At 42.1% G+C, this 18286-nt stretch overlaps 1 protein-coding gene across 1 annotated transcript in view; it reads right to left on the bottom strand.

The window, feature by feature from the left end:
- LOC106586107 (E3 ubiquitin-protein ligase HECW2) overlaps nt 1-18286 on the bottom strand; it is a 73631-nt gene that overhangs the window by 16904 nt on the left and 38441 nt on the right. The window contains exons 16-25 of the mRNA XM_082968864.1: nt 17844-17978; nt 17357-17453; nt 17132-17228; nt 16922-17005; nt 16691-16776; nt 16249-16369; nt 15998-16111; nt 15431-15583; nt 15139-15237; nt 14644-14773 (exon numbers count right to left, since the gene is read on the bottom strand). Coding sequence (XP_082824990.1) covers nt 14644-14773; nt 15139-15237; nt 15431-15583; nt 15998-16111; nt 16249-16369; nt 16691-16776; nt 16922-17005; nt 17132-17228; nt 17357-17453; nt 17844-17978 — 1116 coding nt within the window. The remainder of the gene's footprint in view (nt 1-14643; nt 14774-15138; nt 15238-15430; nt 15584-15997; nt 16112-16248; nt 16370-16690; nt 16777-16921; nt 17006-17131; nt 17229-17356; nt 17454-17843; nt 17979-18286) is intronic.

Raw genomic sequence — 18286 nt, 5'->3', positions numbered from 1 at the left:
CAAAACTGAGCTAGAACGGGGAGATTTGCTTAACCAATGTAAAGTCCTAGCTGATGGAGCTCAGATACACCTCTTTCCTCTGAAACACACACACACACACACACACACACACACACACACACACACACACACACACACACACACACACACACACACACACACACACACACACACACACACACACACACACACACACACACACACACACACACACACACACACACACACACACACACACACACACACACACACACACACACACGCTGGCCCCCAATTTCCCCAAGCATCTCTTAGCAGTCAGAACTTTTGATTAATTTGTGCCACCAGGGCCACAATAATTTGCCCCCTCTCTGATTGTCCGAGAGTGACCCCATCCCCATTTTGCCAGCATTGCCACTACCTGGCTGGGGGTCTCCACCGGCTGTAGATTAGTTATTTATTTTTCCTATTGCCATTATTTCAGTTTTTCCACGTTAATTTTATCTTCTGAGATTTTTGTATTCTGAAAATATGTTTTGCAAGGGGGGCATTGAATTTTCAATATTGGTTAGGTATATCAGGAGATCTGCAAATAAGTTTAGTTTATATTTAACAATCTCTACTGTCTAATTATTTTAGGAAGCGGTTCAATTGCTATTGCAAACATGAGGGGGAAGAGTGGACATCCCGGTCTTTTGCCGCTTTCTAAAGCAATTTCATCATCATATAATGTATTATTTGTGTATATTTTTGCTTTAGGATATTTAAATAATATTTTTGTCAAATGTATTATTTCAGCTGGAAAGGTAAAGGCTTCCAGAGTTTTGAATAGAAAAGGCCATTCAAGATGATTGAAAGCCTTTCGGCATCAACAGCCATTATTGATACATATATATCTTGTTTTTTTGCATAATGCATTAGACTGAAACATGTTCTTGTACTTGTTTGTAAGTGTCTATTTTTAATAAACCCTGTGATTGAACTGTATCAAGTCTGGTAAGACCTTTGCCATTCTATTGGTTATGAGCTTGGTTATTATTTTGTCGCAATTTATTAAACCCATGGGTCTGTAATCAGCAGGGGACGCTCCAGATTTTTCTGATTTTAATAACTGAAATAACTGTTTGATATTTGGAACTAGGAAGTACTGAATTGCGTGACGTGTCTTGTCATTTGTGACCCGTTTCAGGAAGCTAGGCATATGTCGCACGTCACTACTTCACAGAAGAGGCATTTTAACATTTTAAACAAAATTCATTTTTGGGCAGAAATGCCTTCTGGAACATGTGAACTTTCATGTACCTTAATAACAAAGTTGTAATCCATCTGTAAATACGAATAAAATTGTTAAATTATGAGCCTAGTTGGTTTAGCCAGGAACCTTCCCGGGAGATGAGTTTGGATTGGTCTGCCATGTAGCATACTTCTGTCTATAACATGAGCTGGTCAGTATGTGTTGAAAGTCCTTTCTACCGTGCCGCTTTTTAAAGATATAACGTTAGCCATTGAGAACTACAAAAATGTTGCTACTTTTCTCAACAACATTCATGCCCTGAATTTAGCAGGCGCTATCAACAGATCTGTTGGAAAAAGTTGTCATGGGCTACTGTCAGCACACGCCACAGTCAGTGTGAACTGGAGATACTTGACACAAAACAGAGTTAAATGGTTCCAGTCTGCCATGGATCATTGATCCATGTATACGGGTAAGAGTCTAGCTACATTTTCAGATATTATACGTTTCTAATTTTGTCAGAAAGTCATTTTCATTGCAAGTTAAAGTGTACTTGTCACGTCCTGACCAGTAATAGGGGTTATTTGTTATTGTAGTTTGGTCAGGACGTGGCAGGGGGTATTTGTTTTATGTGGTTCGGGGTGGTTGTGTGTTTAGTGGTGTGTTTGATTTATTATTCCGGGGTGTTGGGCACTGTTCTGTGTTTAGTCTAGTTCTTTGTATTTCTATGTTTAGTTTATTGGGGGTTGAACCCTCAATTGGAGGCAGGTGTTTTCTCGTTGCTTCTGATTGAGGGTTCTATAAATAGGTATGTGTTTGTTTTAGTATTTGTGGGAGATTGTGCTGTGTATAGCTTTGTGCCTTACCGGCCTGTTATTAGTCGTTGTGTTTTTTTTGTGTACGTGTTGTTTTGGTTCACCTTCTTATCCATTTAATAAAAAGAAGATGAGTGCACATTTCCCCGCTGCGTCTTGGTCCACTTTACCCTACGACAACCGTGACAGTACTGTTCGCTAGCTAGCAATATTAGCTTGCTGCCTCGCTAGCTAACGTTACGTGTATTATCAGTGTAGTAATATTAAAATCAGAAATCCATTTGCATTGCTAATTATAGCCTAATGTTAGCTAGCTAACATTGAACCTAGTTGGTTAGCTTTAGCTACTTGCAGATTCATACTACAACTAGGACAATCAGTTTGTATTGGTGGTTATAGTATGAGTTGGGATTATGATGGTTCATTGCTAGCTAGCTAGCTACCTAAATGTCTAAACAAAAGATTCCACTTCACAGATGATTACGTGACCCAGGGGCGGCAGGGTAGCCTAGTGGTTAGAGCGTTGGACTAGTAACCGAAAGGTTGCAAGTTTGATTCCGAGCTGACAAGGTAAAAATCTGTCGTACTTCCCCTGAACAAGGCAGTTAACCCACTGTTCCTAGGCTGTCATTGAAAATAAGAATTTGTTCTTAACTGACTTGCCGAGTAAAATAAAAAATCAAGTCAGGTGTGGCTGGGGGTGATTACAGCCATCTATTGTATTTCATGAACATGTGTACATGTCTAGACAATAGTGACCCATCCACTTAGCTAGATGTGGCTGGCTGGGGGTGGTGTTTATAGCATTTCTTTCACATGACACATCAATTTAGACAAGTGTGTTATAATCTAATAATTATACAATATTTTTATCAGGACACTTTCTGTTTCTGATATTGCTACTATGCAAATATACAAGTAACCATTTCACTGTAACGTTTACACCTTCTGTATCCTGTGCATGTGACAAATAAACTACTCACTCTCTTTAGCACATGGCCTCACATGTGAATCCTTAAATAGATGGGTGGGGCTAAGGCTTAAGAGGGTGTGAACGATTCTTAATGAGTGTAGACAAAGAAGAGCTCTCCAGTAGGAGTACCAAAACATTCAAGGACCATTTTCTCAAAAGTGGGGTTACATTCAGGTTTATCAACTTTCAAAGCAGAATCAACCTCTCGTGTCGTCTGAGATTCCCAAAGATTGGAAAGCAGCTGCTGTCATCCCCCTCTTCAAAGGAGGGGACACTCTTGACCCAAACTGCTACAGACCTATATCTATCCTACCCTGCCTTTCTAAGGTCTTCGAAAGCCAAGTCAACAAACAGATTACCGACCATTTCGAATCCCACCGCACCTTCTCCGCTATGCAATCTGGTTTCAGAGCTGGTAATGAGTGCACCTCAGCCACGCTCAAGGTCCTAAATGATATCGTAACTGCCATCGATAAGAAACAATACTGTGCTGCCGTATTCATTGACCTGGCCAAGGCTTTCGACTGTCAATAACCACATCCGCAGACTCAATAGCCTTGGTTTCTCAAATGATTGCCTCGCCTGGTTCAGCAACTACTTCTCTGATAGAGTTCAATGTGTCAAATCAGATGGCCTGTTGTCCGGGCCTCTGGAAGTCTCTATGGGGGTGCCACAGGGTTCAATTCTTGGGCCAACTCTTTTCTCTGTATACGTCAATGACATCAATGATGTTGCTCTTGCTGCTGGGGAGTCTCTGATCCACCTCTACGCAGACGACACCATACTTCTGGGCCTTCTTTGGACACTGTTAACAACCCTCCAGACGAGCTTCAATGCCATACAACTCTCCTTCCGTGTTCTCCAACTGCTCTTAAATACAAGTAAAACTAAATACATGCTCTTCAACCGATCGCTGCCTGCACCTGCCCGCCCGTCCAGCATCACTACTCTGGACGGTTCTGACTTAGAATATGTGGACAACTACAAATACCTAGGTGTCTGGTTAGACTGTAAGCTCTCCTTCCAGACTCACATCTCCAATCCAAAGTTAAATCTAGAATTGGCTTCCTATTTTGCAACAAAGCATCCTTCACTCATGCTGCCAAACATACCCTCGTAAAACTGACCATCCTACCGATCCTCGACGTCGGCGATGTCATTTACAAAATAGCCTCCAATATCCTACTCAATAAACTGGGTGCAGTCTATCACAGTGCCATCCGTTTTGTCACCAAAGCCCCATATACTACCCACCACTGCGACCTGTACGCTCTCGTTGGCTGGCCCTCGCTTCATACTCGTCGCCAAACCCACTGGCTCCAGGTCATCTACAAGATCCTGCTAGGTAAAGTCCCCCCTTATCTCCGCTCACCATAGCAGCACCCACCTGTAGCACGTGCTCCAGCAGGTATATCTCTCTGGTCACCCCCAAAGCCAATTCCTCCTTTGGCCATCTCTCCTTCCAGTTCTCTGCTGCCAATGACTGGAACGAACTACAAAAATCTCTGAAACTGGAAACACTTATCTCCCTCATTTTACTTTACTACATTCCTAAAGAAAATAAAATTACTTTTACCTCCCTACATTTTCCATGACATTCAAAAAGTACTCATAATATTTTGAATGCTTAACAGGACAGGAAAATTGTCCAATTCACACACTTATCAAGAGAACATCCCTGGTCATCCCTACTGCCTCTGATCTGGCGGACTTACTAAACACAAATGCATCTTTTGTAAATTATGTCTGTGTGTTGGGGTGTGCCCCTGGCTATACGTACATTTTAAAAACAAGAAAATGGTACCATCTGCTTTGCTTAATATAAGTAACTTGAAATGACTTATACTTTTTACTTTTGATACAGAAGTATATTTAGAACCAAATACTTTTACTCAAGTAGCATTTGACTGGGTGACTTCCACTTTTACTTGAGTAACTTTCTATTAAAAAAGGTATCTATCATTTTACTCAACTATGACAATTGGGTACTTTTTCTACCACTGCTAATTTGTCCCAAAATGTTAAATAGAATTATATGGGAAAGCTGTGCATTCCTGTTGCTTTTCTCCACAGTAATGTTTTAACAGTGTCTAATATTTATTTTTGGGTGAACTTCGTTTTTAGTGATTCTTGTCTGCTGATAGTTACTTCAGGGTTTTTGAGTCTAAGAAGGCAGTAGGATCAGTCCAACTGTTGTTAAATTCTGATTTATATCGACTTTAAAATAATTGTTAATCACTTTGTTTCTAATTAACACATTTGTATCTTTCTTTTAAAATTATAACTAGTTTGGCGTGTATTTGCGTTGCGAGTGCTGTGAGGTTTGCCATTAGGTAGTGTGCTTTATTTGAACTTAGTAGTTGTTGTAGTTGTTGGCTCTCTTCAAAAGTAAAAGATCTTATTCCTGTTTAAGTTTTTTTTTTTTAAAGTATTTTCTTCTTTACCTTGTAAATATGTTTTATGGGCTTTTTCTAAGATAGTGATTTATTTCTCTTTCATCTTGAATTTCTCTTTCATTTGAATTTCTAACTCAGATTTAACTTTTGCAGAGTATGAGATTATCATTCCCCTAATGTACGCCTTAAAAGCATCCCAAATTATATCGGAAGTCGGCTTTTCTCTGTCCTCTATGTTTATATTTGTAATGGTTTTAATTTTTAATTTAAATATTTAATACATTTTGGGTCTTGAAGATGTACTCTGTTCATTCTCCATATTCTGTCGCTAATTGTATTTTCTGTTGATGTAATTAAGCATGAAATACAGGTGAATGATTTGATATGTCATGGATTTTATAACCAGTAAATACTTGTGTGCATTTTTGCAAGAAGCAAAATGTAGTCAAACCTTGAATAGTCTTTCTATAATAGCCTTTCAATAAATATTGTTTTGTAGTTGGGAATAATAATCTCCAGGTGTCCTGTAAATTCATTGTATAGATTACATTTTTTCGCATCATTGGAGGCTCATTGAAAACTTCTTTATTGCGACATCTGTCAAACTTATTGAATGCGTGATTTAGTGTTGCCTGCTAAAATAATAGTTAATGTCTGGATTTGATTTAATATAGCTTGAATTCTATCTATAATTAACAGATTTGACATTTGATTTGCATTTGCCTTCAACACACAATTTCAACAGTAGAATTATATCTGCGAAATAATGATCGCAGTCCAGAAATATTTGATATAAAAAAATGCAGAAGGTAATTAAAGTGCAACTTGCCTCTGATCACATCTGACTACGAATCTACAAAACAAAAATATCCTCCAGGAGTGAAGACGTGTGCTTCACTTTAAGAGCCGTGGAGGTGGTACAGGGTTTGACGGACAACTATGAGAGCCAATGGACTTAAGAGTTTTGATGACAAGCTATTTTGAAAACATTTCATTGTTGGTCAAGGGGTCGCGAAACGTTCATACAGAATTAAATGAACAGAATTAATTCTGTTCATACAGATTTCAATAAAATAGTATCGATTAATGTACAAAAATAGCACTCACTTCTGTCATTATGAAGTGCTTTGAGAGGCTAGTTAAGGATCATATCACCTCCACCTTACCTGACACCCTATACCAATTCAATTTACATACTGCCCCAATAGCTCCACGGATGATGCAATCACCATCGTACTGCACACTGCCCTATCCCATCTGGACAAAAGGAAGACCTACATAAGAATTCTGTTCATTGACTACAGTTCAGCCTTCAACACCATAGTAGCCTCCAAGCTCATCATTAAGCTTGGTGCCCTGGGTCTGAACCCCGCCCTGTGCAATTGAGTCCTGGACTTCCTGACGAGCAAATCCCAGGTGGTGAAGGTAGCCAACAACACCTCCACTACACTGATCCTCAACACTGGGGCCCCACAAAGGTGAGTACTCAGCCCCTTCCTGTACTCCCTGTTCACCCATGACTGCATGGCCACGCAGGTCACCAACTCAATCACCAAGTTTGCAGCCACTAGGCCACTGTTGTGCCAGGTAAATAACCTCTCCCTCAACATCAACCAAGTGAAGGAGCTGATCGTGGACTTCAGGAGACAGCAGAGTGAGCACGCCGCCATCCACATTGACAGGGCCGCAGAGGAGAAGGTGAAAAGCTTCAAGTTCCTCGGCGTACACATCACTGACAATCTGAAATGGTCCACCCACACAGAAGTCGCAACAGTGCCTCTTCAAACTCAGGAGGCAGAAGAAATTTGGCTTGGCCCATAAGACCCACAAACTTTTATTGATGCACCACTGAGAGCATCCTGTCGGGCTATATCACTGCCTTGTATGGCAACTGCACCACCCGCAACCGCAGGGCTCTCCAGAGGGCCCCCACCTAGTACCCTGCCCTGAACTTTAGTCACTAGATGGCTACCACCCCGTTACTCTACCATGCTGCTGACCTATGTATACTGAACAGAAATATAAATGCTGCAGGCGACAATTTCAACAATTCTACTGATATACAGTTCATATAAGGAAATCCTTCAATTGAAATAAATTAAAACCTAAATCGATGGATTTCACGACTGTGCAGGAGCGCAGCCATGGGTGGGCCTGGGAGGGCATAGGCCCACCCACTTGGAAGCCAGGCACAGCCAATCAGTGTTTTTTTTTCTCTACCAAAGAGCTTTATTACAAAAAGGAATACTCTTCAGTTTCATCAGTTGTCCGGGTGGCTGGTCTCAGATGATCCCACAGGTGAAGAAGCCAGATGTTGCGGTCCGTGGTCTGCGGTTGTGAGGCCAGTTGGACACACTGCCACATTCTCTAAAACGACATTGGAGGCAGCTTATGGTAGAGAAAGTAACATAAAATTCTCTAGCAACAGCTCTGGTGGACATTCCTGCAGTCAGCATACCAAATGCACACTCCCTCAAAATTTGACATATGTGGCATTGTGTTGTGTGATAAAACTACACATTTTAGAGAAGCCTTTTATTGTCCCCAGCATAAGGTGCACCTGTGTAATGATCATGCAGTTTAAATCAGATTTTCTTGGTATGCCACACCTGTCAGGTGGATGGATTATCTTGGCAAACTGAGAAATGCCCACCGACAGGGAAGTAAACAAATGTGTACACAACATTTTAGTGAAATAAGCTTTTTGTGGGTATGGAACATTCCTGGGATCTTTTATTTCAGCTCATGAAACATGGGACCAACATTTTACATGTTGCATTTATATTATTGTTCAGTAGACATAGTCATGGAACTGGTCACTTTAATGGAACACTGGTCACTTTAAATAATGTTTACATACTGTTTTACCCAATTCATTTGTATATACTTTATTCTAGTCAAAGCCGATCCCATTCTGTCTCGGAGCTCTACGGACAATTCCTTCAACCTCACGGCTTGGTTTTTGCTCTGACAACTATGGAATTTTGAATAGACAGGTGTGTGCCTTTCCAAATCATGTCCAATCAATTTACCACAGGTGGGCTCTAATCAAGTTGTAAAAACATCTCGTAACAAAATGTGTTAAAGGTCAAGGGATCTGAATACTTTCCGAAGGCACTGCGCGCACACACACACACACACACACACACGGTTGTCTTTATTTGTACTATTTTCTACATTGTAGAAAAATAGTAAAGCGATCAAAAGTATGAAATAACATATGGAATCATGTAGTAACCAAAAAAGGGTTAAACAAATCAAAATATATTTTAGATTCTTCAAAGTAGCCATCCTTCGCCTTGATGACAGCTTTTCACACTTGGCATTCTCTCAACCAGCTTCACCTGTAATGCTTTTCCAACAGTCTTGAAGCAGTTCCCACTTGAATCAGGTAGCCTACTGGTTAGAGCGTTGGTCTTCTAACGGAAAGGTTGCAAGATCAAATCCCTGAGCTGACAAGCTAAAAATGTCGTTCTGCCCCTGAACAAGGCAGTTAACCCACTGTTCCGAGGCCGTCATTGAAAAATAAGAATTATTACTTAACTGACTTGCCTAGTTAAATAAAAAAATGTGCTGAGCACTTGTTGGCCGCTTTTCGGTCACTCTGTGGTCCAACTCATCCCAAACCATCTCTTTGCAGCAATTCAACCATGAAGGCCTGATTCGCGCAGTCTCCTCTGAACAGTTGATGTGTCTGTTACTTGAACTTTGTGAAGCAGTTATTTGGGCTGCAATTTGAGGCTGGTAACTGTACTGAACGTATCCTCTGCAGCAGAGGTAACTCTGGGTCTTCCATTCCTGTGGCAGTCCTCATGAGAGCCAGTTTCATCATAGCGCTTGATGGTTTTTGCGACTGCACTTGAAGAAACTTTCTTGTTCTTGAAATGTTACGGATTGACTGACCTTTGTGTCTTAAGGTAAAGGACTGTCGTGGCTCAGTTGGTAGAGCATGGTGTTTACAACACCAGGGTTGTGGGTTCAATTCCCACGGGGGACCAGTACGGAAAATAAATGTATGAAATGTATGCATTGATGAGAGCGTCTACTAAATTTTAAATGTAAAATTTGAGCTGTTCTTGCCCTAATATGGACTTGATCTTTTACCAAATAGGGCCATCTTCTGTATGCCACCCCTACCTTGTCACAACACAACTGATTGGCTCAAACGCATTAAGGAAACAAATTCCACAAATTAACTTTTAACAAGGCACACCTGTTAACTGAAATGCATTCCAGGTGACTACCTCATGAAGCTGGTTGAGAGAAAGGGTGGCAACTTTGAAGAATCTCAAATATACACTACTGTTCAAAAGTTTGAGGTCACTTAGAAATAGTTAAGAAAAACACATTTATGTCCATTAAAATAATATCAAATTGATCAGAAATACAGTGTAGACATTGATAATGTTTTAAATGACTATTGTAGCTGGAAACAGCTGATTTTTAATGGCATATCTACATAGGCATACAGAGGCCCATTATCAGCAACCATCACTCCTGCGTTCCAGTAGCACCGTGTTAGCTAAGTTAATCATTTTAAAAAGGCTAACTGATCATTTAGAAAACCCTTTTGTAATTGTTAGCACAACTGAAAACTGTTGTGCTGATTAAAGAAGCAATCAAACTGGCCTTCTTTAGAGTAGTTGAGTATCAGGAGCATCAGCATTTGTGGGTTTGATTACAGGCTCAAAATGGCCAGAAACAAAGCCCTTTCTTCTGAAACTCGTCAGTCTATTCTTGTTCTGAGAAATGAAGGCTATTCCATGCGAGAAATTGCCAAGCAACTGAAGATCTCGCACACCACTGTGTACTACTCCCTTCACAGAACTGCGCAAACTGGCTCTTGCCAGAATAGAAAGAGTGGGAGGCCCTGGTGCACAACTGAGCAAGAAGACAAGTACATTAATGTCAAGTTTGAGAAACAGATGCCTCACAAGTCCTCAACTGGCAGCTTCATTAAATAGTACCCGCAAAACGTCAGCAGTGAAAAGGCAACTCCGGGATGCTGGCCTTCTAGGCAGAGTTGCAAAGAAAAAGCCATATCTCAGACTGGCCAATAAAAATAAAATATTAAGGTGTTCGGATCACAAAGAACATTTGTGTGAGACAGAAAAAATGAAGATGCTGGAGGAGTGCTTGACGCCATCTGTCAAGCGTGGTGGAGGCAATGTTATGGTCTGGGGTTGCTTTGGTGGTGGTAATGTGGGAGATTTGTACAGGGTAAAAAAGGGATCTTGAAGGAAGGCTACACTGTTGTAGGAGCCAATTTCCTCCTACAACAGGACAATGACAAAGCACAGCTCCAAACTATGCAAGAACTATTTTGGGAAGACCGTATGGTACGTAAAAAGTGCCCATCAAGCCAATCCAACTTGTGGGAGGTGCTTCAGGATACATGGGGTGAAATATCTTCAGATTACCTCAACAAACTGACAACTAAAATGCCAAAGGTCTGCAAGGCTGTAATTGCTGCAAATGGAGGATTCTTTGACAAAATAAAAGTTTGAAAGATAATTATTTTTAATTGAAATAATCATTATTTATAGCCTTGTCAACATCTTGACTATATTTGCAACTCATTTCATGTATGTTTTCATGGAAAACAAGGACATTTCAAAGTGACCCCAATCTTTTGAACAGTGTATTTTGATTTGTTGAAGACTTTTTTGGTCACTACATGATTCCATATGTTTTATTTCATAGTTTTGAGGTCTTCACTATTATTCTACAATGTAGAAAATAGTAAACATAAATAAAAAAACCTGGAATGAGTAGGTATGTCCAAACTTTTGACTGTCATGCACTCACGCTCAGACGTTGCTCGTCCTAATATTTCTTAATTCCATTCTTTTACTTTCAGATGTGTGCATTGTTAGATATTAGTGCACTGTTGGAGCCAGGAACGCAATCATTTTGCTCCACCCGCAATAACATATAAATGCTAAATGTGTATGCGACCAATAAAGTTTGATTTTGATTTGAAAATGAAAATCACCAAATTTGTAGTTTTCACCTGACAGCGACGATATATGAATCAAATTATATTTGTCACAAAATGCCGAATACAACAGTGAAATGCTTACTTACAAGTCCTTAACCGACAATGCAGCTTTAAGAAAATCCCCAAAAAGTAAGAGATTAGAATAACAAATAATTAAAGAGCAGCAGTAAATAACAATAGCGGGGTTATATACAAGGGGTACCGGTACAGAGTCAATGTGTCAATGTGCAGGGAACACCAGTGTCGAGGTAATTACCTACATGTACATAGAGTTATAAAGGTGGCTATGTATAGATGAGAGTAGCAGCAGCGTAAGCTGGAACAAGCTCCCTCACGACGTCAGGACAGCGGAGTCAATCACCACCTTCCGGAGACACCTGAAACCCCACCTCTTTAAGGAATACCTGAGATCGGATTAAGTAATCCTTCTAACCCTCCCCCCCAAAAAAGATATAGATGTACTATTGTAAAGTGGTTGTTCCACTGGATATCATAAGGTGAATGCACCAATTTGTAAGTCGCTCTGGATAAGAGCGTCTGCTAAATGACGTAAATGTAAAATGGGGGCAATGCCAATAGCCTGGGTAGCCATTTAATAGCTGTTCAGGAGTCTTATGGCTTGGGTGTAGAAGCTGCTTAGAAGCCTCTTGGACCTACACTTGGCGCTCCAGTACTACTTGCCATGCAGTAGCAGGGAGAACAGTCTATGACTAGGGTGGCTGGAGTCTTTTTCAGGGCCTTCCTCTGACACCGCCTGGTACAGAGGTCCTGGATGGCAGGAAGCTTGGCCCCGGTGATGTACTGGGCCGTATGCACTACCCTTTGTAGTGTCTTGCAGTTGGAGGCCGAGCAGATGACATACCAGGCAGCAGAGGTGTGGACTTGAGTCACATGACTTGGACTCGAGTCAGACTCGAGTCACAAAAATGATGACTTGCAACTCGACTTTGACTTTAACACCAATGACTCGTGACTTAACTTCGACTTGAGCCTTTTGACTCGATCTGACTTGGTACCCTCCTCAAGCCCAGATATTAAAAATGATGCTATGAAAAAGAGTGTGCAGCGCATCAACTCTTCATTTAACAGATTACAGTTTGAATTGGACAGCAGCCAATCAAATTGTGCCAGCTGAGAAAAAAATTGCGTGGCAGTGCAGACGAACGTTGGCGGGTGAATTCAGATGGAGCCCTTGGAAAGATGATACCCCAAAATTATTATTTTCGGATATAAAGACTACGCTGTATCAACAAAAAACGGATTGCAACTTGCAAAACATGCGGGAAGAAAATTACAAACGGAGGTGCAACAATTTCCAACTTTGTTAATAGATCAAGTAATTTTTTCTGCAGGGTCAAGCCACAGAACCGACAGGAGCATACTCAGAGGCATCTCCTCCACAAAAATAATTCGGCCATGAAGGAGCTTTTCGGGGGGGCCTTTGCGAGCAAGGACACGGGTCAAGACGTTTTCCAACACCGTCAAAGAGGAGGTGGCATCCTACAAGGCAGCAAGCGGCATTCCAGTGGATGGTGATTCACTGGCATGGTGGAAAAGCAATGAGTGTAAATACCCTTACACTGCCATGATGGCAAGACGCTACCTGGCACTTCAGTTCCTAGCGAGAGGGTGTTCTCCACGGCAGGGGAAATAGTGACTGCAAAGAGGTCTAACATATCCCCAGACATCCTCATCTTTTTGAAAAATAATTTGAAGTTAAGCTCAGGTCTGCTTTGCTTTCTCTTTTTACTTTTTTTATTTTAAAATTGTATTTAAACATTGAAAAGTTCCTTGCTTTAAGTGTTCTTTAAGTAATACATGGAAAGCAAAGTTATATTTTTCCAGTTGAAGCTCGCATCCGCTACAAGACCATGGTGATTGCCTACGGAGCTATGAAGGGAACGGCACCTCCATACCTTCAGGCTCTGATCAGGCCCTACACCCAAACAAGGGCACTGCGTTCATCCACCTCTGGCCTGCTGGCCCCCCTACCTCTGAGGAAGCACAGTTCCCGCTCAGCCCAGTCAAAACTGTTCGCTGCTCTGGCACCCCAATGGTGGAACAAGCTCCCTCACGACGCCAGGACAGCGGAGTCAATCACCACCTTCCGGAGACACCTGAAACCCCACCTCTTTAAGGAATACCTAGGATAGGATAAAGTAATCCTTCTAACCCCCCCCCCCCCCTTAAAAGATTTAGATGCACTATTGTAAAGTGGTTGTTCCACTGGATATCATAAGGTGAATGCACCAATTTGTAAGTCGCTCTGGATAAGAGCGTCTGCTAAATGACTTAAATGTAAATGTAAAATGTAATTTTTCTCCCTTTTTTTTGCTGATCAGAAAAATGATCCGATCCGTAACTCAAAACCGCGATCCGATCCCTGAGTTTTGTGATGCGTTGCACCACTAAAATCTATGCAACTGAAGTGATTTGGTAAAATGTAAAGGATTAAAAAGTAGGTTACTTCCTTCAGAAATTACTTGGGTATGAGTATAAGTACAGCCCACAGAGAGTAACTAGAAAAGTACTAGTTCCTCCAAAAATTCAAAGGGCAACGGGCCGGATTCTAAACCATGCCAACTCTGGCATATGTGTGCCGGGGTCAGTGGCTATAACTGCTAGCCCACACAGGCAACCAATAATTTATTCAACCTATTGCTTTCCTTGAACATAAAACAAACAATTAATATAATAAAACAATAACTGTTTTACCCCTAATGAAAAATACATCTACCCCTTACAAAATACATGAATTCCCACAAGACCCACTGTAGCCTACAAACACTGCTTCCAGCTGCCCCCAGAAGCGATTCATTCAAATCCTGCTGCCGAAGGATTATTTTCCTCCTGCGACAAAAGGGGTGACATTAAGATCTGACATATGTATAATTCTAATTTCGAGGCTCCACATATTGTCATGGAAAGTGTTATTTTTAACAACCAACGAGCAACTCTGGTGGAAATCAAGCTGCACTTTGAGATTGCTGACAGGCTAGTCTCTTTGGCAAATGACAGGAGTGGCAAGGAGTGGAATGTTAGCCAAGTTAGGTGAATCCTACCTTCCCATTGACATCAATGCATGACTAAGTAAAAATGCGACTTAAGTAGAAGTTAGGATTCAGCCACAAGTACAACACATTGCAACAAACAGTCAAATATCAAATGCAGGGCAGTGTATTTAGTCTAAAAACCGTTGAAGATGCACACAATATATTCATTAAAACAATCATGCATACACACACCTGTCCAAAGACCTCCTCGTTGACGGTAAAGGTGAGGTCCAGCATGTCCTCGATGTCATTGTCCTTCATCCACTGTAAACTCTGGTGAAACTCCTCATCCAGGAACTCCAGGTCACTCAGGTCACACGGGCTGCAGGGGTCAAAGGTCAACAAGAGGAGAACAAGGGTAAATAGAGGTCGAAGATTTAACTCCTAACTCTACAACGATTAAGTCTCACATTTACATTTCAGTCATTTAGAATGTGCTTATCCAGAGTGTATATCAACCACTTAATAAAAGCATGGTAACTGAATAATTAAAGCCAAATCCATTTAATCAACTTCTGTCGGTTCAGCTTCCACCAGGTCAGTAGTTTTGTATAAAATATTTTACGTTAAAGCATAACTGGCTATTTGACATGGTGGTTGTGTTTCCAAAACCTATTAACAATGCAATGTTCATGACAATAGGAGCCCTAGCCAGCTGCTGGCTGAGGGCCTGATTGAGACACTCACATGCGCAGCAGGCCCTTGTAGAAGGGGCGGGTAAAGAAGGCATCCAGCAGATACTGGTGGATCAGAGCCAGGCCCAGGATACGCCCACTGAAACGAAACCTGGAACACAGAGCAACATCACTGCTAGGTGTGCAGTACAGTATGTTTATGATGACAAGTCAGATGTTATGGGTTTTTGTGACTTTGTTCTTTATTTTATCTACAGTAGGTCTGTCCAGCATGTCTGTCTGTCTTCCTATATCCGTCCACCCACTCACCATCCATATCATTGTAATGTAAACTTGTCACTCACCACTCGTGATGGTTGTCCACGAAGGCAGACATGGGGCTGATCTGCACAGTGTAGGTGTCGTTGGCGGAGTACTCAAACAGGCCGTAGTAAGGGTTAAACAGCTCCCTCGACACCAGGAAGAAGAACTCCCTTGAGGGGCCACTGTAGTCCAGCCTATTAGACACCCAACACAGTTTTGTAAACCATATATTAAGATTATGGAAAATATACACAACGTACACAGCTGTGGGCTAGTGTTTAGAGCGTTGGGCCAGTAACGGAAAGGTTGTTGGTTTGAATCCCAGAGCCGACAAGGCGATCTGTCAATCTGCCCTTGAGCAAGGCACTCAGCCCTAATTGCTCCAGGGTCACCGTCAATAATGTCTGATCCCTGGCCGTGACCCCACTCGCCGAAGGTGTCTCAGGGGGAGTTGGGAAATGCAAAAAAACATTTCCATTTGACACCAACACACTTGTAAAACAAAGGACAAATATAAGCACCCACCTATCCGACCTTGACATAACAACCGATGCATATGAGCAAACTTAAGGAAATGTGTAGCATATATGAAATACCTAAACACTCACCCTTCCTCACCCACAAAGCTGACGTAAAGCTTACTCCTCTGCAGGTCTTTGCGGGAGTAGCACATTATCTGGTTGAAGGCATCCTCCAATAGGTGATCTCTACGAATGATCAATCTGGAAGGAGAAACACAGAGACAGTCACGAACGTGCACACCACACATACACACAGGTTAAGATTAAGCAATACAGTATACGGCTGATATTTAGCTGTTCTCTCAACCTGTTGAAATACGTCGTCAAACAGCACTCACTTGACTTTCCCAGGTCCCTGGCCATAGCCTTTCGTCTCCAGCTTGCGATAGAAGTTTCTCAGTTTGGCCTCAAAGTCACGTTTGTAAGGGGCAGGGGCGCGTGCATTAGCTCGCTGAGTACCTGAGAGGGGGGCAGAAAAGGAAGAGCCGAGAGGAGGAAGAGGAAGATGAAAAATAGACAAAAAATACATAAGTTCATTAGAAAATTGTGTCTCTCATTATTCCAACTTTCATTAGAATATAATTAGTTCATATGAAACACTTCACTTTACTGATTGAGAGCGCTAAGCAACTTTTACGGCTCAAGGCTTTATCTCACCATCTTGCCCTGCTTAGGATGGATAGTTTGGATTAGAAGCAAAGCTATGGGAAGAAAAGGCATGAGGAGAAAATGAGAGGAGAAAGTGTGTGCGCACGCGGCTTTGCATGTGTGTGTTCTCACCGGGGGAGCTCTGAGGGGAGGAGCAGTAGCTGGGGTGCAGTAAGGCATGAGGTGGCACATAGGACATAACCTCCTCTTCAAACAGGCTGAGGGAGAGAGGTGTGCTTAATAATACACACTTATCACAAGCACACTAACAAACACAATACTCACACACACACATGCAATACCATCTCGCACACACAAACACACACACTAATCACAAACAGACATTAACCCCTGAAGACACACCTGAGCAAAATGACTAGATCAGCATCGCTAGAGAGACGAGCAAGCCCAGAAACACCCTCACTGCGAATGAACTGTAACCTTTCCCTGCAGACACACACAGGTTAACATTCGTGATACTGCTGTATGGCACAAACATAATACACTTAGAGGGTTAGGATTAAAGGTTAAATATCTGGTTAAAGGGTTCCCATGGTGATTGGGGTGACCTACTTGAGTGAGTGGTTCCTGGCGAGCTCTGGCTGCCTCTCCTGCAGGATCTCAATGATGTTTGGTTGCCGTAGAAACGCCACAATCTTGTCGTTGTAGGCTGGGGAGAGACCTGTGTCAATATCAACATTCCTGGGTCTGTAACTGCATGTGTGTGTGTGCGTGCGCCTGCATGTGTGTGTGTGCGTGCGCCAGCGTGTGTGTGTGTGTATAAGCCAGTGTACTCACCCACAGGCACCAGGTCCTGATTGCGAGTGGACCCACTGAAGGTGCTGGAGGGGCAGGGCATGACAGGTGGGCTGGAGTGTCGTGTGTCATCTACCACCTGCAACACAAGGGGACACTCATTTTAGTCAATTCCATTAACCTGCATTATTAGTTTTACAATAAGCATTATGATTGGTATTGGTCTGTTAAAGCAGCTTGTGTAAAGTCTTAGTGCTGATCTCTGGCCTGTATTCCAGTGTGTCAGTAGTGCAATGGATATAATAGACTACATTTAGAGCGGTGATGGCAAATTCCATTGAGGCCGACTGAAAATACCATTCACTTTGGCAGTATTTTCTATTTTGGATGTGTAAGCAAGCATGTTCTTCAAACCAGCTAGCCAGGCAAGCTGCCAAGCCACATGGACTGTAGGGTAGTCCACTAGTTTGCATGCTGTCCGGTCTGACCATTTTTTGAGTCGCCTAATGGAACTTAACAGTAGTCTCACCTCGCCTGCGCTGTGGCTACGTTGGCGGCTAAGGTGCTGTCGGTGGGCCAGCAGGCTAGTTGAGCGTGCACTCTGGAGGGGGAGCCGCGGGTCGATGAAGGTTGTGGAGCGACAGTTGTGATCCACAAAGAAGGGCTGTGGAGACACACAGCCAGCCACTTACATTAAGATAGATAAACTACAGTTTATAAAGGTGTACTGTACATACAGTTCCAGTCAAAAGTTTGGACACACCTACTCATTCAAGGGTTTTTATTTATTTTTTACAGTTTGCCTTGATGACAGCTTTGCACACTCTTGGGATCCTCTCAACCAGATTCCCCTGGAATGCTTTTTCAACAGTCTTGAAGGAGTTCCCATATATGTAGGGCACTTGTTGGCTGCTTCCCTTCATTCTGCGATCCAACTGATCCCAAACTATCTCAATTGCGTTGAGGTCGGAT

Source organism: Salmo salar, chromosome 25 (assembly GCF_965601325.2).
Source record: "Salmo salar chromosome 25, fSalSal1, whole genome shotgun sequence".
Lineage (NCBI taxonomy): Eukaryota > Metazoa > Chordata > Actinopteri > Salmoniformes > Salmonidae > Salmo > Salmo salar.
Note: the sequence above shows the minus strand (reverse complement) of the source record. Positions and strands in the feature narration are given on the sequence as shown.